This window comes from Ceratotherium simum, chromosome 3 (assembly GCF_057802395.1).
Source record: "Ceratotherium simum simum isolate JZ-2026a chromosome 3, ASM5780239v1, whole genome shotgun sequence".
Taxonomy (NCBI): Eukaryota; Metazoa; Chordata; class Mammalia; order Perissodactyla; family Rhinocerotidae; genus Ceratotherium; species Ceratotherium simum.
This window is the reverse complement of record NC_141902.1, coordinates 70,799,404-70,816,154: the sequence shown is the minus strand read 5'-3', so window position 1 is coordinate 70,816,154 and position 16,751 is coordinate 70,799,404. Positions and strand designations below refer to the sequence as shown.

Sequence of the window (16,751 nt, the reverse complement as noted above, 5' to 3'; positions counted from 1 at the left end):
AATGCACACACCCTCACTCACCCCAAAAGATTGGGCCTGGGCATGGTTTTTTGTTGGGAGAAAGGGAAGATGCTGAAATGCGGTGGCCCCTCTCCTGGGCCCAGAGAGGCCGGGTCTGGGTCTTTAGAGAAAGAGCTCCCAGGCCCAGCAGGTGGTGGCCTTGATCTGCCTTCCTGGTCCTTCCAAGCTCCTTGGGCCCCTGGCTTGTTGGCACAGTCAGGTTTGGGGGTCACGGCATCTCAGTGAGCACCCCTCATTCACACATTCATGTGTTGGGTGCACAGTGGCTCATGGGGCCGTGCAGAAGGTCAGGGAGGCGCCGGGGCCATCAGTGTCCTCCAGTGGAGAAGGATGGGATATGTAGGGACACATGTGCCACTAGCAGAGGGAGTGCAGGGGAACTGTCCCCGGCAGTGGGGTTGGAGTGGCCAGAAGGGAGGCAAGACTTCTAGGAGAAGGGAGTGTGTGAGCGGGGCCTCAGCAAACCAGAGGGGGTTGGACAGGAAGGCGGGGGGAGGGCAGAGCCTTGGTGCTTGGAAAGCCCAGGTGTGGAGATATTCTGTGGGGTTTCTCTCCCCAGGCATCAGAAATGGGGGATGGAGTCAGTATTTTAGGTTAGGAGGTGGGGTCGTTACTCTCTCTTGATTGGGCCAAAGTTGGTCCTCATCTCACTTATGGATGCCCTGCCCTGGGGGTGCACCAACGGGACTCTCCATCTTTGCCCTTCCCAGACTGGGGCTCCTCAGGGCAGGGCTGTGTCTAAACCTCCTCAGATCCCAGTCCTGGCATGGCTTGGGCTCGAGCTTCGGGTTTGCTAGGGGCTGGGGCCTGGGCCACACACACACTTGACAGACACACACGTGCACTCACGCACACATGCCCTAGTGAGTCCCATCTGCCTCTGGGCTCTGCAGCTCTCATGCCCCTCCACTGAGGGCCAAGCTAGGCAGCCCCCCAAGGGCAGAATAAGTGTGCCCAGTGGTTTACCTGGTGTACTCTTACCAGCACCATTTTCTTTAATCTTGGCCAGAGCTGGTCCATGGACTGGGCTGGACATTTAGCTCAATCTCCCCAAAGCCAAAGTGGGAAAGCCCATACTCAAGTGGAATTGTGAGGCCCCAAAGCCCTTTGCCCTCCAGGCACAAGGGAGATGGGGCACGGCCCCAAGTGTCCCCCACTCCACACACCCACACACAGACACCCCACTTCTCAGATAAGCCAGCACCATCCCGTCCCTGAGTCCCTACATGGAACGGGCTCTCCTGTGCCCAGCAAGGAACCCCAAAATTCTCAGTGAGGTGTCGGGACTGGAGGACGTCTGAAGCCCAGAGGGGGAAGGGCACCACCCCAGGTCACAGAGCCAGGAAGCAACAGAGCAGACCAGAGAGGTGGCGGACCTTCCACAACATTCCACTCCATGGAGTGCACCCCCAATTAATGTGGGTGCATTGAAAGGAATCCCTAAAGTGTGATCTTAGTCTTTGCAAATAAACAGCTTCCAGGAGTTCAAGGAACTTCTCAGGTTAAGAGCAGTAATAAAAATACCTGGGATTTACTTTGGCTTTGGGGAGCTCTAGACTGAACTGAATGTCCAGCCCCATCCATCGAAGTTTAACATCTGAAGCTCCCCTTCTGCCCGGGCATCACCTTGGGGTAGCAGGAGGGTGCTCCTGGTCCTGACGTGGCGGCTGCCCCACTGGGGCTCTTGAGGAAGTCCTCGCTCGGAGCCTCAGCTCACCATTGGCATAATGAGGGCAGAGGGCTGACCCATGATCCCTAAAGGCTCTTCCGGCCCTGAATCCGGACCTGTCCTTGTGTGGTTGTAAGCTACTTCTGCACTCCAGGTCTTAGTGCTTCCATCTTTGAAGTGAGGATTCCTCACCTCAAGAAAAAAGAAACGTTCTGAAACTAGCAAGTGGCCTAGAGCCATCAGTAGATGCAGGGCCCTCCCCCGTGGGTAAGACAGGGTATATATGGTTTAAGTGGTTTCCAATTCAGAAGGGGCCCACACTCATTCTGCTAACTCCATGTTTTGCACCTGGAAGCCAAAGGATCCAACCAAGACATAGACCACTTGGATTTTAAGATCGGGGTGGAGCCAAAGGATTCCCCGCCTTTCACAGTCATCCTCGTGGCCTCGTCCAGACAGGAGAAGGCAGCGTGGACCAGTGACATCAGCCAGGTGAGCAGCATCACCTGCTCCTGAAAGCAAGTGGTCCCTTCATGCCTAAGCTGGTTGGAGGCGCGGGAGTAGCTGCAGGGTTCTAATGGAGAAGACAGCCCAACCAAGGCTGAGCCCAACTCTCCCGCCCTATTGGCAGAGTCCCCTGGGCCACCCGCAGAGTGTGGTCTGGGAACCCCTTGCATCTGGATCATCCCTACAGTGATTTTTTTTTTTTTTAAAGATTTTATTTATTTATTTATTTTCCCCCAAAAGCCCCAGTAGATAGTTGTATGTCATAGGTGCACATCCTTCTAGTTGCTGTATGTGAGACACGGCCTCAGCATGGCTGGAGAAGCAGTACGTTGGTGCGCGCCGGGGATCCGAACCCGGGCCGCCAGCAGCAGAGTGCGCGCACTTAACCGCTAAGCCACGGTGCCGGCCCCCTACAGTGATTTTTAAAACTCCAGATTCCTGAGCTCCCCCCAACCTCCTGCAGACTTCCTAGATGCAAATCTCTGCATGGGGCCTGGGAATCTGCATTTTAGCACATGCCCTAGGTCGTTGGTATGTGCAGAAAAGTCTGCGCACGGCGACCCAGGCATGTTGGATATAGCAGAGCTAGGAGAGAGCAAGCAGAGCCCAGTATCAGCTATGCAAAGGGAAGGTTTACCCTCCCTCTTTGCCTGCACAAGCGTTAGGGTGGGTCACCTCACTGGGAGCATTACAGGAAGCACGACTTCCCAGGGACCAGCAAGCAGACCCAGAGGGCTGTGGGCACCTGCAGGACCAGGGCAGAGATCTGAGTCTAGAAAGAGGCTGTGAGCAGGGCGGGCTTCAGGCCCCAAGACAGGCCTCTCCCTGGGCCAGCAAGGGCCTGTGATGGGTCAGCTCAGCACAGCCTCATCCCAGCAGCGGAGGAAATCCTCCAGTGCCATCTGCCCGCGGCCTGCTCTCTGCAGAGTGGATTAGCCTGTTGGGGAGCAGCTGATGGTGGAAGGAACGGGACAGAGAGGCTGAGATTTCCCCCACATGGAGCAGGGGGCCTGGCGAGCTGTGTTTATGGGGAACAGGGTGGGCAGAGTCTTTGCTCCATTAAGAGTGACCTGCCGCTACCCCTCGTTTTTATGCCCCACTTCCGGGATGCCCTGACTGCCTTTTCCCCGCCCCCTCCAGCCTGCCTGTCCATCTCGCAGTCTCGGAAGAGCAAGGCAGGGCAGGGATGATGTGTAGCAGGTGTCTGCTCTTTCTGAATCTTACCACACGCTCTCCCAACACCCACTGTGCCCTGGAGGAACCTGGAAGCCCCAGACGTGGCCCTTTCATGTCCCCAGGGAGCCGTGGCTGACAAGGGCTCAGGGCTGCTCACCTGGAGAGTGCCCACCAGCCTCTGCCCTCCCGAGGGTGCATTGCTGATGTCAGGCCGCCAGCCCCTTCCCCAGGCCCTCTGATGCCTCCAGGAAGCTCTGATCCGCGGCCAGGCGCCTGCACTCCCCGGCTGCTGATAGAACCAGAGCTAAAGGGAGCCTAAGAGTGGTGGGTTGGAAAAGTTGGGCTGGGAAGTGCAACTGACAGAAACCTTGCTCTGCGAGGCCCCCAAAGAACTGGGAGCCTAGCCTTGACCAGGACACTGGGCCCGGGGGCACCCCCACCTACTGTGCCAGCCTCTCTCTGCCACTTAGTGATTTTGACCCCCCTAACACACACATCCTCAAAACCAGAAGATTCTGTGATGTGCCCCACAGAGGCCCCCCACCCCTATGCCAAGAAGAAATCCTCACATAGCAGAAATGTGAAAGCTTGGTGCAGGAGGCAGTGAGAAGGAAAAAGCAACACCCACCCCACCCCCCCCACACACACACAAAAGATGTCTCTTTTTGTTTGGGTGGGTACTTTTTATTCAAAGCAAAACTGGAGATTTTGAATGTTTTCAGAGGCTGAGTAAACGTACAGTCATCTGTTCCCCTAGTGCACGCAGCCTTGCCTCCCTGGGCAGGATTTTCACTGTGGAAACCGTCTGCGGCCTCGGAGCGTTGGCACTGTGGTGGGCGGAGGACAGAGGGTGCAGGACAGCACTTGTGTGCAGGGGGCCCTGCTGGGCCGGCCTCCAGGAGAGAGATCCCAGACCACTGTGGGTCTGATCTTGTCCTTGACGTTGGACCTCAGATGTCAGCACCACAGTGGCCAGGGTCAGACACTTGCAGTTTGCAAACAACCCAATGAGATAGGAGTCATTATCCCCATTTTACAGATGAAGAAACTAAGGCTCAGGGAGGTCAAGTAAATCCCCAAAAGGTCACTGAGCTGGGACTTAACTTCCAACCGAAGTCCAAGAGATGCTCTGTGTCACCCCTGCCATTGCCTGATGATGCCCTCCAGTCTTGAGGATCCTGTGTCAGGACCAGGCACACGACCCTCTCACTCAGCAGAGCTCCTGCTGGGCCTGGTCCCAGAGTGGAGACAGAGCCTCTGATCGGGGCCCTCTCTCTGATTCCAGTGTGTGGATAACATCCGGTGCAATGGGCTCATGATGAACGCCTTTGAGGAAAACTCCAAGGTCACCGTGCCGCAGATGATCAAGTAAGTGCCTTTAACCTTGTCTTGACCAGGCCTTGACCAGGCCGTGTTTCAGAGCCTGAGGGCCACACGGTGGCAGCAAGGACAATGGACCAGCCTGCCGCGGGGGCTCAAAAGACGCTAGGTCTCGTCTTTTGGGGGTTTGGGGTGTTTGCTGGTCTGTTTCGTTCCCCCCCCCCCAAAGCCCCAGGAGATTGTTGTATGTCATAGCTGCACATCCTTCTAGTTGCTGCATGTGGGACACGGCCTCAGCACGGCCGGAGAAGCGGTGCGTCGGTGCGCGCCCGGGATCCGAACCCGGGCCGCCAGCAGCGGAGCGCACGCACTTAACCGCTAAGCCATGGGGCCGGCCCTGGTCTGTTTTGAATTAATGTCTGTTTGGATGATGGCTTTGGCTTAGTTTTTGTTGTTGTTTTTTCAAATGTGGATTTTTATATTAAGCTGTTTAAAATATAACATTGGGAATGAAATTTTATGCGCTCTTTCCTTTTTTTTTGATAACTGTTGTTCTTTTCCTAATTACAAAATGAGAACATTTCAGAAACGCAGGCTCCAGGGCCACTGTGTTTGTGTGAGCAACCCGCCGGGGAGGGGGCTGGCATCCTGCTGAACACAGCTCTCTGAGCCCCTCGGCGCCGGACAGGCTTCGCCTCCGGGGTCTGCTCGCCTCACCCCCGCGCCTCGCCCTGCTTCCTGCCCCACCCGGCTGGCCCACTGGCTCTTTGCTACTTCAGGTGCCCACGCTGGGGAACTGCAGGCGCATTCTTTAGCCAAGTGCGTGAAAATTCCCTGCCTGGCACCATTATGAGGGCAGGTCTGATGAAGCCAGCATCTGGTAAACCTATGGTGTGCCAGGAGCTAGGCACTGGCCTAGGCTTTCACATCCACCATGCTTTTAAGCCTCTAGATGAGTTTGTGAGGTATTATTCCTCCCCATGACTGCACTGTTTAACAGCCGAAGGTGGTGGAGTCCAGAAGGGAGGTCTGGGCTTGAAGGCAACAGCCCTGGCCCACAGCTCCGGCTCTGTGTGTGACTGTGGAAAAGTCACTTAGCTTTTCTGAGCTTGGGTTTCTCACTTGTAAGTGGGAGATGATAATACCTCCTGGATTTGTTTCAGTGATCAAATAAAAATCACGTGTGGAATTATAGTTAAATGTATAGTGGGTACCTGCTCATTTTCTGCCAAGAATCCATGTTGAGGCAGTAAAAGTGAGCAGATGAAACCAAAAAAAGTCACCCTTGAAAGAAAAAATATCAAAATTTTAAACTATGGTGGTGATAAAGGGAATGGAACGTCCAGATCAAAATGACAACCCTGGAGACGTGTCCACCCCTGGGCTCAAACTTGGCCTCCCCCTCCTGGGAGTGCCCTGGGGAGCGGAGATGAGCAGGTGTGTCGTCTGTCCTCGGGGAGTCCACTGTTTCAGGAGAGGAAGAGACAGAAAAAGAAATTATAAAACTCTGTAATGGGTGCTGTAAAATAGTTTGTGTGGTGCTGGGAGGGTTCAGAAGACGAGCGACAAATTCACCTGGCAGTTAGGGAGGACTCCCCAGAGAAGGGAACATCAGAAGTGACCTTGAAGGATAAGTTAGGGTTTGCTAAGTGATGGAAGGGGAAGGGCATTCTGGGAAGAGGGAACAGCATGAACAAAGGCACAGAGGCAGGAAAGTGCATGGGGTGTGTTTGGGGAATGAGAAATAGTTCCACAGGGCTGCATGGTTGGGAGAGTGGTGTGTCATATGGGAAATAACCTTGATGCAATTGTAGCCTCTAAGCTCACTACCAGACAGACTGTCCCAGAGGTCTTGGAAGAGAAAGGCTCACAGACTAAATTAAGATGCTTAACCACACAGTCTAGAGAATCAATTTTAAACACGTTGTGAGAAGCCAGGGGAAGAGATGGGATAGTAGAGTACTGGAGTGCGTGTTACACTTAGTACACAAACTTAGTGCAGAGTGTTCATTGTCCTGCCTCTCTCCCTGCCCCGTCAGCCTTCCCTGCTGATGGAGTGTCTACAAGGACCAGAGGTAAAGCTTGATCAAGTGGCTCCAACAGATGGAAGGCTCCTGGGCCAGTGGCACACACTTGCTCTGGCCCAGGTGTCGGGGCAAGTATGCCGGGCCACAGCTGCAGCTCGCAGGTTAGCCTGAAAAACAGCTCTGGGTTTATCTGCATTTCTGGGGCAGAGGGTAAAGGGCCAGAATGGGTGTCACCAATGGGTGGCTAATTTAAGACGTGAATATTGAGTGTCCTCTCTGCCTCATGAATTTTAAGCGTAGCATGACTAGTTGGTGCCTCGTGAATGTTTAGTGCCCACTTGGTCCTCCCATCCCTTCCTGTGTTCAGCACGTGTGTGCTCTACTTAGTTGATATATGTCTACCAGGTCTCGAGCTATATGCTCTTTCCTCTATCCTGCTTGTTCGTTTCTCTTATTTTTTATAGCACAATTGGATTTTCTTAAATAATACAGCAACCCACCCTCCACAGTGAATGATGGGGCTGGAGAGGTGGGCAGGAGTCAGATAATGGTAATGTGGCAGACAGGGTTGGGTTTTCTTCTGTAGGTGTTAGAGTTGCACCCAGAGGAGCGACAGGCTCCCCCTGGTGGCCACTCTGGCAGGGAAAGAGTGGGGATCAAGGGCCTTGGCTGGAGGAAGGCATTGGCCCTATGGCTAGAGGGTGGAGGCCAGGGCACATTCCCTAGTCTGTCCCCCATAAGCCTCTGAGCTTCTGGCACAGTCCCCATGTCAGACACCCTGCCCTGTTGTCAGACGGTGAGTCAAGAGCCTCCTGATTCTTGGTTTACAGCACGAAGAGGAGTTAAGTCCCATATTTAAATCCTATGCGTCCTGATACCCCCTGACACAGTGCACTGGGGCCCTCTGGTGGGTAATGCTGGTGGGCAGGGCCTGAGAGGAGGGTCCCAGAGAATGAAGAGTCATCGACCACCAGCAACCCTGAGAGCTGAGGAGTCTCTTTCCACCTGCCCCAGGCTCCAGGGTGCTGAGGCTCTGCCCCAACAGGTGCCCTCAAGGACAGGTAAACCCAAGGTAGGGCACTGTCTCTGGGGAAGGGGGAAAAGGAAGCCCTCTCCCATCAGGCCCAGGCCTCTCCTGACACCTGGGAGACAGGAGTGCGCCTCGGAGCTTCCATCAGGAGGTGCTGGAAGAGCGAAGAGGGAGGCAGGGCTGAATATCTGACACACGAGCCAGCATCTCCCATCCAGAACCCATGGCAGGCATTGCTAGTGGGTCCCAGCACTCTTCTAGGCTGAGCCTGGACTCGTCAGCACAGCCCAAGCAGCTGCTGCCAGTCCGTCAGAATTGGTATCCAGGATGACTCCCGTGTGTATCCCCGCCGTAGCGCACCCTCCATTTTCAGATAGGGAAGCTAGAGTCCAGAATAGGTTTACTTAATATTGGAGTTGCCAGAGGAGCTGTAACCAACAGTTGTGAGGTTGGGAACAGAGAAGAAGGGGGAAAGGGAGGTTTACAGAAAGGGGAGAGCTTTTCTCGCTTTCTCCACCCCTTCACATGGCAGAAGGAGCCCAAAGAGAAAGTGCCAGAGGGAACCCTTGCCAGAGGCGCCCAGTAATCACCATTAGAATGCCAGACAGTGGGCACTCCCACCCGCGGGCACTTTCTCCTGCCCGATCTCTTTCCTTGTCGCTTCTCCGCAGCTCCTCTTCCTTTAGAGACTTGTGGTGAGCTAGCTGGATCCTCTCTCCGTCTATTCCGTGTTGTTTACATTTTCTTTTACCATTTTCATCTCTTTAGCCTTCCCTGAGTTCTAGGAGACTTTCTCAAATTTGTTTACTATGTCACTCGTTTGATTTTCTGAGTGTCCTGTCTGCTGTTTCCGCATTCATTTCCTTTGATGTAGCAATCTTGTCTTTCATTTTCAGGAAATCTTTCTGATTTCAGGTTATTCCCTCTTCACGGTTGCTTCTCGAGGTTCCATCGATGCAATATATATTTTCCTGGATCTTGGTGAAAACACAAATCAGAAGTTTTCTAAACTGTCTGTGTCTTGCAGCAAGGCTGCCTTAGAAGGAGTTGTTTCCTTTGTTTCTTCAGGATGGTCTTTTCAAACAGCAGTGTCTTTATCGGCCCTGTGCTTTTTCCGTATTTTTCTCATCCTGAAAAGAAATCCCCACTGCCCTCCTCATTGGAGGCACTCAACAAAGGTTGTTTATTTATTCATTAGTATTTCAAATCCCAGGGATTTTTCCAAAGAAGGTCCTTTAAGGATAGTGTAAAAGAGAGGAACTATCCAGTCCACTCCCTCCTCTGAGCACTGTCTGTATCCTGGTGGGAGACACCCTCTACAGAGCCAGTGACTTCAGAGTCACATTCATTTACTACCTCCTGAATGCCAGGCTCTGCTCCAGATCCCTTAGGTCAGTTATTTTATTAAATCCTTGCGAAAGTGTTGTGAGGTAGATCTTATTGTTTCCATTTTACAGATGAGGAAACTGAGGCCTGGAAAGTAAGTACCTTGTCTAAGGACACCCAGGAAACAAGGCTCACAGGTGTCATTTGAACCCATCTATTCCAGTTCCGAGCCTTGTGTTCTTTCCACTACACCACAGATGCTAAACCTGTTCTTCCTAGAACCACCTTTATGGGCTGAATTTGCATTTCTTTAGGTATTTTTTTCCTTGTAAGCTAGTTATGGTAAGATTGCCAGGCTTATCCTTTCATAAATATCATGTATTTATTTGTTTATTTATATTTTCTTCTAATCATATTCCACCAGAACACGAAAGAGATGTAAGGCCGCCTCCTAAATGCATATAAAGACAACTAGATAAAATACAGTCGTCAGGGTGTAAGGATTAAGGGCAAACAGAAAATAAGGAAGAAAATAAAATGAGGCCCAGATGAGGTTAACTGCACTTGCTAGAAGTGAGCACTAGACGTGATTCCAAGCTTCTTGGCAGTCGAGGCAAAAAGGAAAACATGATTCTAAAGATTCACAATGTCCAGAATATGAAAAACCACAGTTGCTCAAGAGTCAGGAGAGCATCCTACTGTAAGACCAATGAAACACATTTCCGTGGTTTAACCACAAGGAGGTCGCCGTGTGGAGCAACAGCCTTCAGGGCTGCTGGTTCCCACCACGACAGGAGAGACAACTGACCTCAAGCTCACACACCGGGCTCAAAGACCTGTGGAAGTTTAGTCCCAGCTTAGCCCTCAGGTCCTCAGCCCCCTGTGGTCTGGTTGACTGCACCGCCTGTCCTCGCATCTTGGCAGCCTGAGAGGAATAGGACTTGCTGCTGCGAGGTCTGATTTGGAAGGTCCCATTGAAGGACTCAGATTGTTCTGACGTGGATCAGATTCTCACCTCATGCAGAAATCACTTTGACCAGGGGTGAAGGACTCTGATAGATCCAATCTAGGACCCCTGCCCAACTCTAAGGGTTTCACTTGTAGTCGAATACCTGGAGTCTAGTTGACCTACTGCTGGCTAAAGACTGACCCTAACGCTTTAATAGGCAGCCAAGGTGAGGCCAAGGAAGGGATGATCTCCCCCTCCAAAGGCTAAAAAGATTGGAGACATAAACTGCTAAGAAATCCACCCCACCTTGGCACAGGGGCTGGTGGTTCGTAATGAACACTCATCGCAAAGCCAGATTCGCCCTTAATAGCTCTTAGGAACTAAGGGAGGAGAGGTGTCAGCAGGTTGCTGATAGGGTAGATGACTAGTAACAAAAAGTAGTAGGACTTTCAGACTTAGAAAAAACTTAGACTCTTGGGGATCCAGCTCAGCTATTTGCTATCTTTGCTGACTCTTGCTCATGGTGGCTTGATTCCTTGTGTGGCTCTTCGTTTTCGATTGTGAGTTCATTTTCAGTAGGGATTTATCTGTGAGTATCTTGTAGGGCCTGGGTGAGCGGTGCCCTTCCAGAAAGGTTTTGCATTTGTTTCCACCCAGTGCCCCAGGGGCATTACAGCCTGTGACCCCGTTCCCAGACCACAAAGGTAGTACATATTTGTGTTCCAAAACTGCTGGGAGAGCAAACAATACATTCTCCAGGGAGCTTTGTGCTCCCCCCACCCTTCCCCCAGAGCCTGGGCTAAAAAAGAAAACTTGCAATCTCCCTTTCCCAGTGGGCAGATTTTCCTGGGCCACCTGTCACTGAGTGTGTGGTCCTGCGAGGGTCTCAGCTCTACACAACCCCTCCTCCCACGGGCCCAGGCCTTGTCTCCTTCCCCACTGAAACCCAAGACGCTTGGTATCCGAGAGCAGCAGAGGCCCTAAAGGCAGCTAACACCTCAGCTGGTTTCCAAATTTCTCTTCATTTTTGGCCCCTGGGAATTTCCCTTTTATCTTTTTTGCCCCTAGTTATTTTTTTTATTGAGATATAATTCACATAAATAAAACTCACCATTTTAAAGTGTACAATTCAGTGAATTTTAGTGTATTCACTATGTTGTGCAACCATCACCACTGTCAAATTCTAGAATATTTCCATCACCCCAAACAGAAACCCCATACATCTTAGCAGTCAGTTCCAATTCCCCCCTCCCCCCTTCCCCTGGCAAACACCAATCTACTTTCTGTGTCTATAGATTTGGCTATTATGGACATTTCATATAAATGAAATCATACAATACGTGGACTTTTGTTACTTGCTTCTTTCACTTAGCATGATTTCAAGGTTCATTCATTCTTGCAGCATGTATCAGTACCTGATTCCTTTTTATAGCTGAATAATATTCCATTGTGTGGATACATCACATTTTGCTATCCATTCATCAGTTGATGGATAAGTTGTTTCCACTTTTTGGCAATTATGGATAATGCTGCTGTGAACATTTGTGTCCACGTTTTTGTGTGAACAGATTTCCCTTACACCTTGTGAACCCAGCAGCACATTATTTTTAAGTTTGTTATATTTTATCCAGTATTTCTAGGAGTTTTATAATATCCAGTTTTTAGGATATTGTTGGGAAAAAGAAGTTGCAGCCCATTCTTCCTCAATGTCATCCTCCCAAAGCTTTCCTTGTTCCCTTAATAGGCCAGCCAGTCCTTCAGCAGTCCATCTGTCCTTGGCTGTTGGTGTGTCGGGGAGACAGTGAGGGTCGGCCATAGCCCAGCCCTCAGGGAGCTCTCTGCTGGTCAGGGAGATAGCTGTGGGCTAGACAACTTCAGACCTTGGTCCTTCCTCCCTCCCCAGGTCCGACGCCTCCTTATACTGTGATGACGTGGACATTCGCTTCAGCAAAACCATGAACTCCTGCAAAGTGCTGCAAATCCGGTACGCCAGCGTGGAGCGGCTGCTGGAGAGGCTGACGGATCTGCGCTTCCTGAGCATCGACTTCCTCAACACCTTCCTGCACTCCTACCGCGTCTTCACCAGCGCCATCGTGGTCCTGGGCAAGCTCATCACCATCTACAGGAAGCCCATCAGCGCCATCCCTGCCAGGTGGGCAGGCCCGCGTGGCTGAGGCTGCCTCCTCCTCCTGGATGGACCCACAGATGTCCCAGGCCTGGGAGGGAAACCAAGCTCAGCATCGGGGTGGCCGAGCTGAGGCGATGTGGGGCACGCCCAGGAACCAGGCCAGCCCTCTGCAGAGGTGGCGGAGGGCTGACCTGCCTTATGCCACTGCTCAGTGCCAGCTTTCTCCAGCTCCACCCGTGGGCTCCTGGGGTGGGGTGGAGTTTGGGGGGTACCCGTTGCTCTCTCCTCCCTGCTCTCACCTCTTAGGCCCCTTCTTGAAGCATAGGGCCCCCCCTCTCCAAAGGATGGGGCTTCCCCACCTTCCCTGTTTAAGAAAGAAAGAAAAACAGAAGAGGGAGAATAAAGGGAAGGAGGGAGGAGAGAGAGAGAGAGAGAAAGAGAGAATCTTGGCCTTTTCTGCTCAGACCACATCCTTGCTCTGAGAGAAGAGGGAGCCCCTTTTGGCCCACTTGGGGTGATACAACAGATGGGGAGCAGGCCACCGTAGTCTTTTCTTCAAGGCCATCTTTTCCATCTACGTTGTCACAGCTCAGCCCTGTGATGGACCAGCTGGGACTCAGAAAGGCCGAGAGACTTGCCCAGAGCCAGGAGAAGTCTGCGGCTGAGTGGGGACTTGAACCCGGGCCCTGGGCTTGTTGAGCCTCTTGCGGCCACCCCTGTCTGACTCTGGGGGACAGGCGGGGTGGAAGTGGCCCTTACTGTCCCTTCCCTCCTGTCCTCCTTGCTTCCCTGCTCCCACCAGTGTTCAGCTGCCCGCTCTGAGCCCCGCCAAGCCTCGAGGGGCCTGTGCGGTCACTGTGAACCCAGGGTCCCTGCCAGGTAAGATTTCTAAGGGCAGGCACAGCCCACATCACAGGTCAGTGCTAGACTGCCTGAGGCCCGAGGCCAGCCCAAAGAGCAGCCTCAGAACTTCAGAGTTAATAGGACTTAACTGACGGGGAAATCACCAGTCCAGCTTCTGGGCACCCAGAATCTTGGTCAAACAAGAACCTTTACCACCGACTCACCAAATGGTTACCCAGCCAAGGGCAGTGCCCACGAGGCACTGGGGGAGTGGTGTCAAATCCGGTGAGGCCCTGCCTGCAGCGTGGTTTGAGACACGTGAGGAAGGTATTTCCCCCCGTTAGCAGAGGGGAAGGGGAAGCAGAGTGATGAAGGAGTTGCCTAAGGCCGCCCAGCAGCAGGGCAGGTTCGATGATGGGACCCAGGCCCCTGAAGGACCTCGTGCTCCAGGAGGGACCTGTCAGGAACGGGAGGGGCCAGCAGGTACTTTCCTTTGCTGCCTGGACCTCAGCTGTGGAGGGCCAAGCCTCAGAGCCCCCGCTGAGTGTGCCCCACCCTCCAGGCGAGACATGGGGCCAGAGCCTCGGCTCTAGGCTGTCTGGGGCAGAGCTCCTGAATCACGCCAACTCCCCAGGGCTACCGGGATGTCTGCCTGGTCCCAAATGCGAGCCCAGGACATGAAGAGGGGCCGGAGGCCTGGAGGCTCTAACCATCCCCCCTCCCACCCCACACCTCTGCCGCCAGAGCAGACCAACTGCCCAGAGCACACCTCCGTACCCTCCCCAGGTCCCTCGCTCTGCCCCCACCAGCGCTCACTGCCCACCTGCTCAGGCCTTATCAGGCAGAGTGGGTCCTGCCTCTCTGCTCTGAACTTTTGGAACCTCAGCAGTCAGCTTCCCAGGGCCCTGAGGAAGCAGGAGAAACCACCCCATCCAGGTTGGATCCATGCCAGAAAGCCCATTGAGATCATTCCTGGGGAACCCCCAGGGCTTCTTTCCCAGCAGGAAGAGTCGTCAGTGGAAAGAGGCAGGTTCAGGTCCCAGCTCTCAGCCCTGTTGCCTTGGTTAAGTCCCTTAACTTCTCTGAGCCTCAGTTTCCTGTCTGTGAAATGGGAATAAGAATACCTACCTCCTGGGCAACATGAGGATTAAGAGAGAAGGTCTGTCCCGTGCATACCACAGAGCAGACACATTCCATGCAAGTGAGCTACTGTTTGTGTTATTACATATCTATCGCCTGTTTCCAGTCTGGCCCTGAGATGTGTGCCCTGTCTGAGGACGGGAGTGGCATGGCCAGGATTGCTGGGAGACCCCACTTTCAGCTTCCTGTCCCCCCAAGTTTATACCTGAGGCTGGTCAAGCACCCTGAGGGGGTGGAAAGGACCCCTGGGGTTAGAGTTGGGAGGCATCAGATGAGTCATTTCCCGTCTCTGAGCCTTGGCTTCTTCACCCACAAACATCCCTCAGGGCCTGTATGATGGTGAGGTCAGAGCGTGTAGGTGACACCAGGCCAGCGTGTGGGTTGGAGAGAGGTTTCGCAGAAGCCTGCAGGTCAGGAGGACCCTTAGCTGACAGAAGGAGGCAGAGAGGGGAGCATCAGATCGACTCACTGTGCCACCAGAGTCCGTGTCTCCCACCCAAACCATTGAGAGCAGGACACTCGTGTTTACGGACACCTGGCTGCAGGTGTCCCTTTGGTCTGGCTCCTCTCAGACCCGCCTGCTCAGAGGGTCAGCCCGGGTCTCAGGGATCATGAGAATGAGGGAGCCATTTCTGCCCCTCTGAGCCCCCCAGAGGCAGGGGGACCCCCAGGCCTGGGCAGGCAGGCCGGCCTACACTGACCGTTTGTTTTCATCCCCTGCCCTGCCTGCAGGTCGCTGGAGCTCTTGTTTGCCAGTGGCCAGAACAACAAGCTTCTGTACGGTGACCCCCCCAAGTCCCCACGTGCCACCCGCAAGTTCTCCTCACCGCCACCGCTGTCCATCACCAAGACGTCCTCGCCCAGCCGCCGGCGGAAGCTCTCCCTGAACATCCCCATCATCACGGGCGGCAAGGCCCTGGACCTGGCCGCCCTCAGCTGCAACTCCAATGGCTATACCAGCATGTACTCGGCCATGTCGCCCTTCAGCAAGGCCACGCTGGACACCAGCAAGCTCTATGTGTCCAGCAGCTTTGCCAGCAAGATTCCAGATGAGGGTGATAGCACCACGGAGAAGCCTGAAGAGCCCTCGGCTCTCAGCAAGCAGAGTGAGTGGACGCCTGGGCTGAGCTGCCCCCTTGGCTCATGGGCCCACTGAGGCCGCCCAGCCTAGCCAAGCCCCCACGGGGCAGGAGGAGAAGGCCTGGGCATCCTGGCCAGATCATGGTGGCAGGCCAGAGCCTGGGCATGTGGAGAGGCAGCCATGTGCAGGAGCACAGGCTGCAGAGTGAGGCAGGCAGAGGCTCCCAGGGCATTGGATGAGTGTGGCTCATGCCAGGCTTCCTGCTGCCCTGACAGTAGCTTCATCCTGCATCCTTGTGTTTGTCCATCTCTGCAGTGGACGTGTCGTAGGCCAGGCCCCAGTCAGGGCCCAGGAGAGAAGAGGTCATCAGGCCTACCTCCTGCCGCCTCAGATTCACAGGGTGGCTGAGGAGCAGGACCAGACACAGAAACGTGGACACCTGATAGGTGATGTGTTAGAGGGACACTTGAGGGGCACAGAGCATGGGGTGGAGACACCGTCGAGAGAGTCAGAGAAGGCTTCCTGGAGGACTCATTACATCTAGGTTTTCACCAGAAGGAAGGGAGAACATTTTGATGAAGGAAACAGAGTAGGCAACAATGAGGAGCAAGGAAAAGCATGCGTGTTCAGGGAACAGCTTGAAGCTCGGCATACCTGGAATATTGGTGTGTGGGCAGTGGCTGGAGACGACACCAGGGCAGGCTGGGACCGCCCTACTCTCAGAGCCCTCCTGACCATTCTAGACGCGTTTGTTTGAATCGTTGGTCTGGTTCTGTCTTAGATCATGTCAGTGCATATCCTGGGTGCCACCAGCATTGTCTTGGTTAGCGCCCATATGCCTGTGCACGCACGCACACACACACACACACACACACAACGCTGGGCTGGTTGGAAGCCCTGGGCTTTGAGGAGGAGGCCTTTGAAAAGACTTTGAAGATGGTCAGGATTTCTCTGCTCTGAGCTGAGAAAAGAAAGGCAGGGGGCACCCCCAGCAGAGGGCACAGCTCAGGAGGGGTGAAGCCACAGAAGGCTCTGTCACCAAGTGACATTTACTGTGGCACGTACAGTAAATGTGTGACGTGCACAGCTGAAAGTCAGTAACCAAGGGAACAGCCTACCAGAGAGCCCTAAGTGCCATCCTGCAGGAGCAAGGCCAGGACACTGGAGGGGCCGCAGTGAGGGCCTGAATTCTGTGTGACAGAAACCTACAGTGAACCCAGGCCTGTCACGTCATAAAATGTCACACAGGGTAGTCCTGAGGAGTCATCGCATACTGGGGTTCTTGACCAGTGATCCAGGGGCCCCTGAGCCTGTCTAATTTTGTGCCACATTGTGTGTGTGTGTGTGTGTGCATGTGTGTGTGCGTGCGCGTGTGTGTGGACTTTCTTTTCTAAAGAGAAGACCTAGAGCTTTCCTTGGGTTCTCAAAAAGGTCAAGTCTAACTCGACTCACTTTCTAGTTGGAGAAACTGAGGACCAGAGAGGTTGCCTTTTTTACGAAGATTTCACCACGCCAGAGCTGAACTTTTAATATA

The 16,751-nt window shown here is 53.6% G+C and overlaps 1 protein-coding gene across 4 annotated transcripts in view; it reads left to right on the top strand.

The window, feature by feature from the left end:
• RASGRF1 (Ras protein specific guanine nucleotide releasing factor 1) overlaps positions 1-16,751 on the top strand; it is a 110,229-nt gene that overhangs the window by 62,903 nt on the left and 30,575 nt on the right. For all 4 annotated transcript variants that reach the window (XM_004421884.3, XM_087428779.1, XM_087428782.1 and 1 more), the window contains exons 12-15: positions 2,046-2,182; positions 4,659-4,741; positions 11,929-12,177; positions 14,869-15,242. In XM_004421884.3, coding sequence (XP_004421941.1) covers positions 2,046-2,182; positions 4,659-4,741; positions 11,929-12,177; positions 14,869-15,242 — 843 coding nt within the window. The remainder of the gene's footprint in view (positions 1-2,045; positions 2,183-4,658; positions 4,742-11,928; positions 12,178-14,868; positions 15,243-16,751) is intronic.